The sequence below is a fragment of the Palaemon carinicauda genome, chromosome 7 (assembly GCF_036898095.1).
Source record: "Palaemon carinicauda isolate YSFRI2023 chromosome 7, ASM3689809v2, whole genome shotgun sequence".
Taxonomy (NCBI): Eukaryota; Metazoa; Arthropoda; class Malacostraca; order Decapoda; family Palaemonidae; genus Palaemon; species Palaemon carinicauda.
The window spans coordinates 14,870,471-14,885,342 of NC_090731.1; the positions used below are offsets into that span (position 1 = coordinate 14,870,471).

The 14,872-nt window shown below is 41.5% G+C and overlaps 1 protein-coding gene across 1 annotated transcript; it reads right to left on the reverse strand.

The window, feature by feature from the left end:
- Positions 1–605: 605 nt before the first annotated feature.
- LOC137643482 (transient receptor potential channel pyrexia-like) lies at positions 606–14,067 on the reverse strand. Its single transcript, XM_068376251.1, has 3 exons — positions 13,889–14,067; positions 3,450–3,608; positions 606–3,143 (listed from the first exon to the last, which is right to left on the reverse strand). Exons 1-3 carry the CDS (start codon positions 14,036–14,038, stop codon positions 891–893), a joined length of 2,562 nt encoding a protein of 853 aa, XP_068232352.1. The 5' UTR covers positions 14,039–14,067; the 3' UTR covers positions 606–890.
- Positions 14,068–14,872: the final 805 nt, after the last annotated feature.

The window sequence follows — 14,872 nt, forward strand, 5'->3', positions numbered from 1 at the left end:
GTTTCTTACCAGTTTATAAGGTCGAGGAAGAAACTCATATCGAGTTTATGATGTATGACTCTCTAAAAGACCAATAATTTTAGTGGAAAAATTGTCTATAAACACAGTTATGTGCAAACTGCTAGACTTCATAAACCTTTCTCTGTATTCATCTGAGCTTTGAGATTCACTTATATAGTTCTTAATATAAACTAATCACATTTTTGAATAATTCGCAGTGCCTGAAACTAACTTCAGCACATTATTTATTTTAAGATTGATCCTTTTTATACAAAAATCAATGATTCTCAACAGGGTTTCTGAGATAATTGGTTGTACAGGTTCTGACTTTGTTGATACAGAAATCAGTGAATCTCAACAGGGTTTCTGAGATAATTGGTTGTACAGGTTCTGACTTTGTTGATATAAAAATCAGTGATTCTCAACAAGGTTTCTGAGACAATTGGTTGTACAGGTTCTGACTTTGTTGATACAGAAATCAGTGAATCTCAACAGGGTTTCTGAGATAATTGGTTGTACAGGTTCTGACTTTGTTGATATAAAAATCAGTGATTCTCAACAAGGTTTCTGAGACAATTGGTTGTACAGGTTCTGACTTTGTTGATACAGAAATCAGTGATTCTCAACAGGGTTTCTGAGACAATTGGTTGTACAGGTTCTGACTTTGTTGATACAGAAATCAGTAATTCTCAACAGGGTTTCTGAGACAATTGGTTGTACAGGTTCTGACTTTGTTGATACAGAAATCAGTGATTCTCAACAGGGTTTCTGAGACAATTGGTTGTACAGGTTCTGACTTTGTTGATACAGAAATCAGTGATTCTCAACAGGGTTTCTGAGACAATTGGTTGTACAGGTTCTGACTTTGTTGATACAGAAATCTGTGATTCTCAACAGGGTTTCTGAGACAATTGGTTGTACAGGTTCTGACTTTGTTGAGTCTGCAGCTGGATTTGCTGGGAAAGGTCGGTCAGCTGTCTTTTTATATCGACACACATATCGGAAAGATCTTTCATCTTATGGCTTTGCGTTCTGCGATCGCTTGTGTACTTCACTTTGAAAGATTTTAATTGTTCGACAACCTCATCTTCAGATTCCTCGTGGATATCCTCAGCCTCTTCGCAACTGCCTAGGGCAATCGCTTCCGAAATGTTTTCTTCTGGTATGGTCCTCATGTAATTATGCTTTCTAAATTCCTTATTTGGGAAAATCGTTATGTTAGGATCAATGGTCAGACGAGAAGACAACAGTAATAGCAGTCTCCGTGGGAAGCACTTGATCTTTGAAATAAAAGCAAGAAGATTTTCAAATGCTAAAAGATACGACGCCTGTTTTATTGACCTTTTGATCTTCCCGTGCCTCTTCAGGTCGGGGATGCCTTTAACAGCTAACCCAACCAGGAGATTAGACATGATGATGGTTACTAAGAAGAGAAAGACACTCATAAGTATCTGAGGATATATATGGAAAGGGGAACCCTTCTGGTCCACAAATTGACTGTAAGCTATTTCTCCCTTCAGCATCATGAGAACTTTCACAAAACTAATGTTGAAGTCTGCAAATATTGGGAGCCTATGAAAGAGGATGTGGAAGCCAAGGGTAAAGCCAATTAGGACGCTTATAAAAGCAAATAAGAACTTGAAAATAGACTTGCCTACTTTAGTGACCATCAGAATGTAAGCTCCTAAGGTAGGGAAACGCCCAAAGAGCATCATGAGCTCGATCCAGCCAAGGACAAGAGATAAACTGGCAAACAACCGCTTAGGTGACACTCTTGCATTTTCTTTGTTCAACGTGATGTCGTCAACAATCTTATCGGATACCGCGCAGATAACAATAATAGAACTTGTTAAAGCTGCTAGATTTGTATAGGTTTCCCAATGAGTCATGTATTTTTTAAAATTGGCAAATGTCACGACAATATCAGGCACAGCTATGATAACTAGAAATATAGCATGAAAAATCTTGAACATCATTAGTGAAAATTCATCATCAGACCAATCTTTAGGTTCTGGACCAAAGGTCATGACAATAAAGACAGTGTGAATCATTAGGTATATAAAATATTGAACAACCTTCAGATAGAATACACTTCGTATGCGACACCACTTAATATACAAGAAACTCTCTAAGAGTGGATGTTTGATAAGTGCCTCCATTGGGGTACCTGCAATTTCAGAGATGATAGAGCATTGGACCTTTTCTTTCTCTGAATTCATGAGACTCGAATAATCAAATGTGATGCTATAATCTGGATGATGTCTAGGCTTATTAGACAGTTTAATACTGGCGTCGAAGACATCTCGAAAAAGTTGCGAAGCATTAGGCAAATATTTTATAACTAGCACACAATTAGACTCATCGCCTCTGTAAACATTCCCAAGTCGCTCACCATTTTCAAGAAGAAGTTTGCAACATTCAAGTGAAGAATTTTCTGAGGCATAGTAAAATGGATGATTTCCATAGTTATCTAAGGAAGAAACTAAATGTTCAACACGTCCTGTTTTGAGCAAGTGGTTAAGTGTCTCAGAATTTCCAGAAATACAGGCAGCATGTATTGCTGACTGCCTTTGGTTAGTAACGTGAGCTGGGTTGGCTCCATTATCAATAAAAAACCTGACGACTTTAGGAAGACCAAGATGACAGGCTTTGATTAAAGGTGTTTCTCCAAGTATGTTGGCTACGTCGAGATTCTCATGATGTGTAAAAATGCACTGGATAACCTTCACTATCAGACGTTCGTTGTGAGTATAAGAAGTACTTGAAAGAGCCGCGTGATATATGCTGTGGCCATCTTTATCTAGATTTTTCATATATGCTGGGAGATTCGTATCTGCCAGAAGCTCTTTTAGTATAAGAAGATTCTTTTTGACGACTGCTAAATGAAAAACAGTCTGATTATTACCATCTCTGACGTTCAAATCTGGTTTATGTTTTAATAACAGAGACGTGGATATCTTATCGCCCATTCTAACAGCTGTGTGAAGCGGAGTTTCTCTTATAATGCCACCTACATTATTTGGAGGATGACTCATTTCATTGGGAGAGACCCCTTGTTGGAGGAGTTCCTTCACGCCATCATGCCATATTTCCTTCACTGCCACATGGAGCACAGAATTTCCTAGGCTGTCGAAAACATTCACCTATAATAAGAATGACAGAGCTTAAGAATGACAGAGTTGGAAATGAGACGGCAAGATTCAGCTATGGCTCTTGGTGTAATTTTATTGATAACATTAAGGATAGGGATGTATCTTTATTGATGAATTTAAGAATGACATAGTTGGAAAGGAGAAGTCAGAAATTAACTTCATCTTAATGTAAGGATTTTGATAAAATTTAAGATAGTGATGTATTTTAGTGAGAAATTTTTCAAGTTAGTGCCTTGAAATCTTATCAAACATTTTACAAGTGTATTGATATGAAATTTAGCACCTAAAATAACTAACCTTTGCTCCTCGGGAAATAAGAAACTTGAGTATATCGAGCTGCTGCATGTGACAGGCCGAGTGTAATGGAGTTAGTCCCCCATAACCTGTGCTGTTAATCAACTCTGCCTCTTTGTCTAAAATCTTCTCTACACCTTCTAGGTTGCCGGTGTGAATTGCCTGTTTAAAAAAAAAAAATATATATGTCAAAAAAACGGATTTTGAGCGAAGCGAAAAATCTATTTTTGGGTGAGGTAGCCATGTCATCCTGATGGAAGTTCCTACAGGGTAACTTCCTAGGGTATATTTGAATACAGTGATATTCCAAGAGAATTTTACATTAAGGTATCCAGAATTCTAACTCCTGGAGCGAATATCCCTAAATAAATCTAACAGGGATATCGCATAATATCAGAGGACGTAATCTTGACACGTCACATAACTATCTTCACCCCGAACAGTATTAACACTTCGAGGGGTTACAGTGACAAGAATCTGAAACGAGAATGAAAAGAGAGCCGTTCATAAGGAATCTCTCCTATTCCGTTTCCAGTGTGTATCTGATGAAGGCGGCAGCGCCATCTTTATTCCTTGTAGCTATATACGAGGTGCTACAGATGTTGTATGATAGGGAGGGGTCAATAAGCCCTATTACGATAAAAGGAAGGGTGGGTCCATCAGGACGACATGGCTACCTCACCCAAAAATAGATTTTTCGCTGCGCTCAAAACCCGTTTTTTGGGCTCAGGCCATGTCGTCCTGATGGAAGTTTACCAGAGCATTACTGTATCTGTGGATTCTCAACCGGTGCCGTACCCTCAAGCAAGTATTTTCCTGGTCCGTCTAGACCTAGAGACCTATGTTACCGTCATACATCATTTCATCTAAGCATGAACTATGTTAGTGCTTCCTGCCCCCTACAGGGAAGAGTCGTACTAGCTCTGGAAAAAGTCTCGAGGAGTACATAATAACTATGGATGACAAAATGACAAGCTTGTATAGTGGTCTCGCCCTATACATTATAAAACAAAATTTGTATAAGAGTCACCAATGTCAGTATGAATTCCTGACATATCCCCCAATGTATCTACTCTTATTAACTATTGGATAACAGTTATATCCGAATAGGAGCAAACTTTGCATCTCTACCACCATCCCCTTAGGGTACAACGTCAACCCTTCCTAAGGAAGGGTTAAAGTGAGTGGATTTTCGCTTGAAGAAAGGAACAATCTTGAGAGACATTCCATGATAAAATTATCCATATTTTAATCTTAATGCTCGGTACATTTCTAATAAAATGAGTGTGGGTGAATAAGACGCAGGGTTCACTATGAACTAGTTTATTAAAAATTTAACATACATATCAGATCAACATTTATAAAATTTATAAAATGTGTACGATATCCGTTAAAGCATAAATAAAACAGCCAACAGAAAATATTGTTTCGTCTAACAGGAAACAGATTTGCCACTTCAATCGAATTATTAATAATAATGATATAGTCTGTATACTGTTTATTTACACTAACGTAAGAAACGCTTGGCCCAAGTATCCGTATTATGCTATAGTTCACCAAAGTCAATGGAACAATTCGTAAGGACACGTTAGTGGCCTATCGCTCAGTGTGTAGTAACAAACTGTGACTACACACCTACCCTCTTGATTAATCGTCCCAAATTAATTACACTGTTCCTCGCAGATTTATAGCAAAAGGTTTAAGAATTCTACCTGCTGCTACCACAGACCTCTTGAGTTGCTCCACTTGCTACCAGCCGGTGTACGAACAGAGATGTTCAAAGTCCATATAATCAAAGAAATTACATGGAAGAGGCAACTTTCCTCGGATCATGACTTACGGGTGTACTGAATGGATCCGCTCTGTGAATAACACAGGTGAGTTTCTCCCTTAGTTGTTTCAGAGATAACTTTAAACCCGAGGTTTCTCCTCTGAACAGCTGTCCTCCCTTAAAGTCTGAAGTTCTATGAAGATAGACCTTTAGGCACTCCACTGGACATAGAGATGCATCTTCTTTCAGAGGGCAGAATCTCTACGGACCCCACCTGTTCTTGGTAACAAACGTTGGGTCTGGAAATAGATTCAGTTCTCCCTCTAAGAACTGGACGTGGCCTTCCTCTCTAGACAGAGCCACTATTTCACTAACTCTGGCCCCCAACGCAACTACAAACAGGAATATGACTTTTAATTCAAATCCTTCTAAGCGCATTCTTCATTGTTCATTATTTAGTCACAATGAAGAATCTTATCTAATGACCATGAAATGGGTCTTGGAGGCGAGACGCTGAAGGACTAAGCCTAGCAAGGGCCTTCGTAATTCATTAAGAAAGTCGTTAGAAAGGTCGACCTGAAAGGCATATGGTATCTGTCTTGTCAAGGCAGACTTGCACAATAATATTGTGTTGGCTGCTAAACCTTGCTCATGAAGGTGAATGAAGAATGATAAATAGAAATCTGTCGAGATTTTTTTTGGTTTCTTCGCCTTGACAAAGGATACCCGCTTCTTCCCTGAAGCCTCATAATGTCTTCTGGTTTCCTCCAAAAGTCTAAACTGGCTTTTGATACCCCGAATCTTTTTCTCAATGCTAAGGAGAAAAAATCATGAGATGTAGGTTCCGGGTTTTCTGTGATGAAGCGAAGACAGTCGACTTCTGTACTTGCTGAGACAGGGATGGATCCGGTAGCGGTACGAACTTTCGTCGTAGTTCCAATGCCAGAGGGAACCACTTGTGGGCCACTATTGCTGCTTTCCCTTTAAAGGATCTCAGTTTGTCATGGACCTTCAAAAGGATGTTGTGCGGAGGGAACAGATAAATACTGGACCATCTGTTCCAGTCAAGGGACATAGTGTCCACCGCCTACGCTAGCGGATCCTCGTATGGGGACACATAACGATCTATTTTCTTGCTGTCTTTCGTCGCAAAGAGGTCGTTCTGCAGCTCCGGGACTTGACTCGAGATAAAGGAGAACAATCCTGCGTCAAGGGACCATTCTGACTCTATTGGTGTAAACCTGGATAGTGCGTCTGCTGTCACATTGCGGAACCCTTGAATGTGAACTGCTGACAAGTGCCATTTTTCCCTTTCAGCCAAACGGAATATGGCCAACATCACTTGGTTGATTTGAGGTGACCTCGACCCTTGTCGATTCAAGCATCTCACTATCACCTCGCTGTCTAGAACCAATCTTATGTGAGTCAAGTGGCGAGGAGATATTTTATTTAGTGTCAGAAGTACTGCCATGGCTTCTAGAAAGTTGATGTGAAATGACTTGAAAAGATTGGACCAAGCTCCTTGGACTCTCTTCTGATGAGAGTGACCTGCCCAGCCTTCCTTTGAACCGTCTGTGTGGATAGCCACTGACGGGGGAGGAGGTTGAAGAAGTATTGATTTCTTCAATTCCTTGGCATTGGACCACGGCTTGAGAAGCGTTCGCAGTCGAGTCGGTAGTGGCCTCATTAGATCTCTTCGCGCGTTTGATGCGTATTTCCTCCAGACTCCTGTTGCATCCTTTAGCTGTGCTCTTAGCACTGGATCTGTTATCGAAGCAAACTGTAGAGAGCCCAGCACTCTCTCCTGTTCGCGTCTTGATATCCGCTTGGATTTCAATAGTCTCTTGACAGATCCTGCTATTTCTTTCCTCTTCTTCCCAGGAATGGAAAGTCGATGTGACTCCAAATTCCAGTGGATTCCCAACCACTGAAACTTTGAGCAGGAGATAGTTGAGACTTTTTGATGTTGATCTTGAATCCCAGATGATCCAGGAATTGGATCACTGTCCTGGATGCTGCCCACACCAGCCAGTCGTCCAAGTAGGCCGCTACTTGGGTCCCCTTTAGGCGTAATTGATGGACGGCTGCGTTCGCAAGCTTCGTGAAAATCCTTGGGGCTATGTTTAGCCCGAAAGGCATGGCTCTGAAGGCGTAAAGTTTTCTATGTAACTTGAAGCCTAGGTAGGAAGAGAGGTGACGATTAATTGGAACGTGCCAATAAGCGTCAGTAGGGCAGTAGGGTCCTTATGTGTTGAAGTGTGAACATTCTGAACTTATAGTTCACTATGAACTTGTTGAGTGGCGACAAGTCTAGAATGACTCTGAGTTTTTCTTAGTCCTTCTTTGGAACACAAAACAGCCTTCCTTGGAACTTGATGGACTTAACTTTTCGGATTACTCTTTTCTCTAAGAGTTCTCGGACATATTCTTCCAGAACGGGGGTAGAGTGTTGGAAGAATTGAGGAAATTGAGGTGGAGGACTGCTCCAGCTCCAACCTAGTCCATTCTTTATTAGGCTGTGGGCCCAGGGATCGAAGGTCCAACGATCCCTAAATAGATGTAGTCTCCATCCTACTGGAAGCATCTTACTTCTGTTGTTGTGGACCTGAGGCCTTGCCTCCTTGACTGCGTCCTCCCCTGGATCCCCTTCCCCTTGAAGGATGTCTAGAGGAACATCTGGCTGCTCCTCTAGCATTTGAACGAAAGGAAGAAGTCTGACTTTCGAAGGCTGGGTTAAAAACTGGCAACTGTGTCGCCACTTGTTGAGGTGCCAGCTGGTACGTGGTTGGAGGTTGTGCCACAATCCGAGGCACCGCGGTCGCAGGAAGTTGTTGTTGTTGCTGTCGGTAGGGTTTAGCCGGCCAAGAGGATAGCCTAGGCCTTTTTGTCTTCTTCTTGGGTTGAGGACCCTCATCCGGAGAAGACTTTCTCTTAAGATCTAAGCCCCACTTTTTGAGAAGGTTCCTATTCTCCGTGGCAGCCTTGTCTACTACCTCTTTAACCACTTCGTTGGGAAAGAGGTCCTTACCCCAGATACAAGAGGAGATCAGCTTCCTCGGTTCGTGCCTCACCGCAGCCGAGGCGAACACGAACTCTCTGCAGGCTCTCCTAGCTTTAATAAAGCTATAGAGATCCTTCGTAACTGTGGCCACATGGGTTTTGGCCACTACCATGAACATGTCCTGGTTCTTGGGGTCACTTGCCATCGTTTCTAATGTCGTTTGCAATGACATCGATGCTGCAAGTCTTTCTTTCGTCTCTTGCTCTCTGCGCAAGAGAAACTCCGACAGCTTTGGAAGTTCCTCACCAAAGTAATGTTCAGCAATATCAGCTTCCAGCTTCCCGACTGAGAAGGTAAGGTGGACGTCCTTCCAGTCATTTTGGTCCAAGGGCAAGGTCAGAGATAACGGCTTGCAATCCTAGGAGGGGCAGCGTTTCCCTGCTTCCACCGCCTTTAAGGCTGCCTTGTATCCCTTTTCCATGAAGGGAAAGGCTCTGGTTGGAGAGGCCACAAAGGAGGGAAGCTTCTTACTCAAGGCTGGCACCTTTGAGTTCGTGAAGCCCCTCTCTTTCATCGAACTCGCTAGTAACGCCTGTGCTTTACTATGGTCAAGAACTATGAGCTCCTTCGGCTCCGTCATCTCCTTTTAGGCTGGCTCCTTCTTAAGATGGACATAGCAGTCCGGGTAAGAGTCTTTGTTGGGCCAAAATTCCACATCTTCCAGGGGAATTGCGCCCAACTTCTCCGAAATAACAATCTTCCCGGTTGTCATTGGCATGTGTTCGGCACACCTCCAAGGATTGGTATCCGAGCACAAAGGAAGATCCTTCACGTTGAGTCGCTTCTGGGGCCCACGTGATGCTGCAAGTCTACATATCTCCAGTTTCATTGCAGCTTCCTTTTCATCATTCTTCTCTTGTTTTTGTTGAATTATCTCAACAATAGAAGAAAGAGTCCTTCCCAGGTCATCTGGGATAGTAGACGATGTAGAGGGAACAGGTTCTGGGGCCGGAACCGATGTAACCGACACCTCGTCGATTTCTTCCTCTTCTCTTTCAGGAGCCTAGGACAGCTCCTCCTCCTGACCTTCTCCCAGAAGGTCCTTCTCTGTAGAATCCGACACCTCGTACATCCTATCGTTCAATTGGATGTCTTGAAGGGTGGCCGAGACTTCCGAATCTACCGGATTCTGGGAAGTTGGTATCTCCTCCTGAGGCTGAGGAATGACTGCATCAGCCGATGCCTTAGGGAAAAGGTAGGCTTGCATCTTCTCATTTGGAAGGTAGGGGCCTGAAGTGTTTTTCTGAAAACCCCTCACCCAGGTTCGTAACATTTTCCTGGCAGCATCCCTTGACTCCGCCGACTTAGGGGAGTCAAATGCCTCGGTAATCAGGTTAGAACATATGGTACATACCTGAGGGTCCCAATACCGGAGATCACTTTTGGAGACTGCGCATGCTGCGTGCCTCCTGCATAACTCATGTCCACAGAAGTTCTTACTGCGGACATTACAGAACATACTCCCGCACTTCGGATGGTCCTCCTGTAAAGAGAAGAGAATCCATGAGCATCAAGTGAAGGCTTTTCACTTATTATAATACATGTAGCTTATACAGTAAAGCTAGAAAGGAAAGAAGGAAACACACATACTTGTATTTCCTGCCCAGCCAATTGCTGTAACCTCCCAAGATATTAAAACTAAGGTTAATCCTATTCTAGAATACCTTATGAATTTTCCCTAGGTGGAAAGTTAAGGTGTAGCTCACACCTTAAAATAAAGTTTTAATATACGGGATAGAATGAATACAGAAAGAACTCACTTTCTATATATTGTACAGTCTCAACAAAAGGTTGTACAAGATAACAATAAGTATGTTGGAAGAACTTTACTGTTACAACAAACTCTGCAATGTAGTCTCATTAATGCAGTGTGTACTACACCACAACATAGCAACTACTGTACATCGCATGCTGTCGTGCCAGCATGTACCGGCACGTGTCGGCCGGCATTTACCCCTGTATAGATCAAAGGTATACTACCTTTAACTAATAGGCAGCAATTCACTGGTTCGCAAATGTGTGCCGGCCAGCAATCACTGCCGGCTGGCAACTAAAAACACTAGCACCCGGCTGCCTGCCGCTAATCGTAGTGGTCGGCAGATCTCGGGATGTGTTTCTACTGCCGGCCGGCAAAGGTAGCGATACCCATGCTGGCCGACAGTGATTACAAACCAGAGAAAATTCACCTATCCGGCTGCCGGCTTTAACGGCCGGCAGCCGGCTTTAACGGCCGGCAGCCGGGCTAGGGGTACAATACACTAGCAAGAAAAACAGTATGGATGTAAGGTTATAAGGCGTCATTGCCATACAACCTTCCATCCAGAAAAAGTGAACATATGGAAGGGGAGAATGTAACATTCAGGCTTCTATCCATAGCCTGCTGGGCTCTACCAACAGACACGGAAGAGAGACCAAGGGAGGTCTGGGGTTCACTCCGTAGAAGAAAAAGGGGTCTCTGCCGGCCGGCAATAACGTGCCGGCAGAGAGCTGAGCCAGTCCCCCATCCTAACCTACGCTAGGTATGGAAGTAGGACTGCGACCAAAAGATGTGATTGCTAGGCCATCACTAAGAAAGATAGGGGGGAAAGGGATAAGGGTCCTGTAAACTTCGTTCTTGTATGAGACACACCCAGCAGACAGGAAAGCTCATCCTAACCTAGGGTTGTCTATTAGGGGGGAAGATTAGCAATACTTGCTATCCTCCTCTATACCAGAACAAAGTTAGGTGTAGTTATTTCGCCAGGCAATGGAGAAAACTCATTCTCCAGCCCGAGAATAACAACACAGGACAGTCTGCTAGACCACTAAAGAAAGGAATCATCTCGTACAGAATCCTTCAGATATGGACTAGGGAAGCAAAGCCTCCTGTGTCTGCACCTAACCTAGCAAAGAGAAACCAATTCTTTATGCTAGGAAGACGCAGACCACAGACTAGAAACTCTGATGCTCTGCCCCAACCCAAAAAACCAGTCACTCTGGTTACCAGGTCAGGACAGACATATCCTAGTATAGTTATACCGGAATATTATTCAGATAGAACCGCTAGGACTAAGCCTAAGGCTTACTCAGAGGGAGAGAGGGATTGAACTTAGTCTCCGGAGGAGAAAAGAACAATCGGGGATGTGTGAAAGTATACTACAGCCCCATAGGTTTCTAGCCTAGGTGCGATGGAACCGATTACCTAAATCACCGAAACTCTCTCGTATACAATCTTGGAGAAAAAAATTCAACAATATCTTACATGTATAAAATATTTGCCAATAGCTTCAATAACGTAACTCTCGGAAAACTTATATCATGCATGAAAGTACTAGGGCCTGACGCCTAGGCTACTAAGCCTCGCGAAGGGCAAGATCGGTTACCTAAATCTCCGAACTGAAAACTAACGGCATCATATAAGAATTCCTAAAGGCGCTAAATAGCTAAATTTATTAAAGCATAATAACCGGGAACGTCGCTCTGGTTAACTAAATGACCCATGTATAGCGAGCGACAGCATCCAGGATGCCTCCGGTAGGCAACAGCTCTTGTTTACGTTAGAATCACTTTTGATTAAATCCAAAACGACAAGAGCTTACATTTATTCAAAGTAAAGATAATACTCAACTTTCCAGAGGCAGAAGAGGCCGGAGAAGGCATCATAATGTTAAATTATATCTAAAATTACGAGAGAACACATGGCAAAACACCGAGTAGTAGAGCTACACGAAAAGGAATGGAGATGGCACTGCCTCCTTCATCAGATACACACTGGAAACGGAATAGGAGAGATTCCTTATGAACAGCTCTCTTTTCATTCTCGTTTCAGATTCTTGTCACTGTAACCCCTCGAAGCGTTAATACTGTTCGGGATGAAGATAGCTATGTGACGTGTCAAGAATACGTCCTCTGATATTATGCGATATCCCTGTTAGATTTATTTAGGGATATTCGCTCCAGGAGTTAGAATTCTGGATACCTTAAGGTAAAATTCTCTGGGAATATCACTGTAGTCAAATATACCCTAGGAAGCTACCCTTTAGGAACCTCCATCAGGACGACATGGCCTGAGCCCAAAAATATGTCTAAGAGGACTACTTTCAGTCCTGCCTTCCCCATCATGAGTCTCAATACTACTCAGTATTCCATTATTCTAGAAGTTTTATTCCAGCTGTGACCAAGTTGTGGAATGATCTTGCTAATCGGGTAGTTGAATCAGTAGAACTTCAGAAGTTTAAACTTGTAGCAAATGGTTTTATGTTGAACAGGCTGACATAATTGATTTTATAGTTTATATATGATAGATCAGTTTTGATGTTACTGTTTTTAAAATGTTTTATTGTAATTGGCCATTATTTCTGATACTGTTTATTTATATCCTTATTCCCTTTCCTCAGAGGGCTATTTTTCCCTATTGGAGCCCTAGGGCTTATAGCATCTTGTTTTTCCAACTAAGGATGTATCTTGGCTAGTGATAATAATAATAATAATAATAATAATAATAATAATAATAATAATTCAGAAAAAAATATAGCTTTAATATGGACCTTTATGTCAAAATAATTAAGCCCATGTGCAAAAAATTATGCAATTCATATAAACCAGATAAACATGAATTAAATTGAAGGAAATATATCCTGAAAGAATTCTCTTTTGCCACATGCTTAGGGTGGCCGATGTGGTAACGTCCCTGACTGGTGAACGCCAGACTGGGGTTTGAGTCCCGCTCAAACTCGTTAGTTCCTTGGGCCGCTGCAACCTCACCATTCTTGTGAGCTATGGATGGGTGGTTTGGCGGAGCCTATAGGCCTATCTGCTGTTCATATGTATATATGGTCAGCCTCTAGGGCATTGCCTTGCTCGATAGGGCATTGTCAATATCCTTTGCCTCTGCCATTCATGAGCAGCCTTTAAACCTTGAAACCACAGCAAATGTGGTTCACATTTTCAATACATTTTGATTTGTTATGACAAATATTTTGATTCTTATATCTTTCATTTATGCGTTTCTCTCTACCTCATGATACACTTGAGAAGAACAGAAACAGCTCAATTCTCTTTAAGATCTGATTATTTTCTTGAGCTGAGTTTAAGATCTGATTATTTTCTTGAGCTGAGTTTCAAAGGTTTAAAGGCCACTCATGAATTGCAGGGGCAAAGGACAGTGACAGTGCCCTATCGAGTAGGACAATGCCCTTAAAGACTGACCATATATACATATGAACAGCGCCCAAGCCCCCTCTCTACCCAAGCTGAGACCAAGGAGGGCCAGGCAATGGCTGCTGATGACTCACCAGATAGATCTATTGCCTCCCACAAGTAGGTAGACGTATAGGCTCCCCCAAACTCCCCTTCCTTAGCTTACAAGGATGGGAAGGTTGCAGCAATCAAAGAAACTAACGAATCTGAGCGGGACTTGAACCCCAGTCTGGCGTTAACCAGTCAGGGATATTACCACATCGGCCACCACAACCCCAAAGATATACTGAAAAATCTTCAATTGATTTGGGAATTCCTCAAAATTGTGTTTCTAAATCTGTCTGTCTACTAATCCATCTCATTTTTAGTATATCTAAAATGTCCTATATGCCACCATGTTTAATTATTTAGGATCATAATAGTATAACTTACAGAAAAGAGATGAGACACAAAGGTGTCTGATATGAACTCATGATCACCGCTTATGTCGTACTGGGTCTCTCCTCCGAGGGAAGAATCCTCAGATTCGTCTTCTTCCATGTCTATAAAGCCTTCGTTGACGTAATGCACCTGGTCGCTCATTCTCCTGCCTGCTTGGAGATGGGCAGATTTTACAACTGGGAAAAGAAAACACGAAAAAAACTCTGGCAGATATGAAAAAATTGCGTATAAATCTGTTTAATCTAAATACGAATAACTGTGTCATGATATTGATTTCCTTTTTCTCGCTCTGGTGAAAACTTTCTGTTAATAAATCTTTTCCGTAATATTTATAACACTAAACGAAAATTTATTCTTTTCTTAAGTAATTAAAAAGGATTGTTTTAAATTTCAATATAGAGGTTTTCATAGTAACCTTTTCTTAAATTTTGGTTCCTTAACATTAAATTATTTTTATTGACAGTGAAATAATACTATAAATAGTTTCTTGCAAAATCCTTTTTTTCACTAGAAAAATAGTATTAGTCATTAAGTTCTTTTATCAAGTAATCAAAATGGATTTTTTAATCTTAACTTTTAATATAGATTTTTTCATGTTAATATTTTTGGTTCCTTAATCCTGAATTACTCCTATTGACACTGAAATAATTTTCTATTAAAATAATCTCCCGGAAAATCTATTTTTTTTTAATAGAAAAATTGCGTTGGTCATCAAGTAAAAATTATAATATACTCACTAGGTTTCAATTCCGATAAGGAGTACGATGATTTTTTCTTCATTGCAAATGCAACCTGGATCTGTCACCTTCAACTGTCCCGTTGCTTATGGTCCTTCCGTTTTTTGGGCCCAGTATTTTTTTCCTTACTTAATGGCCATACCCAAGACAGGAAATATAACTATTACACACTTAAAGTCTTGCCGAAGAAGGAACCAGACACGTACACTTTAACTAGTAAAATAATACTTTGTCCTCT

Excerpts from the sequence above, each read along its gene's own strand:
- LOC137643482 (XM_068376251.1), bottom strand. The coding sequence starts at position 14,038 with ATGAGCGACCAGGTGCATTACGTCAACGAAGGCTTTATAGACATGGAA. Across the intron at positions 3,609-13,888 it reads TTGTGTCTCATCTCTTTTCT|GCAATTCACACCGGCAACCT; the intron begins GTAAGTTATACT and ends TTTTTTAAACAG. Across the intron at positions 3,144-3,449 it reads TTATTTCCCGAGGAGCAAAG|GTGAATGTTTTCGACAGCCT; the intron begins GTTAGTTATTTT and ends TTCTTATTATAG.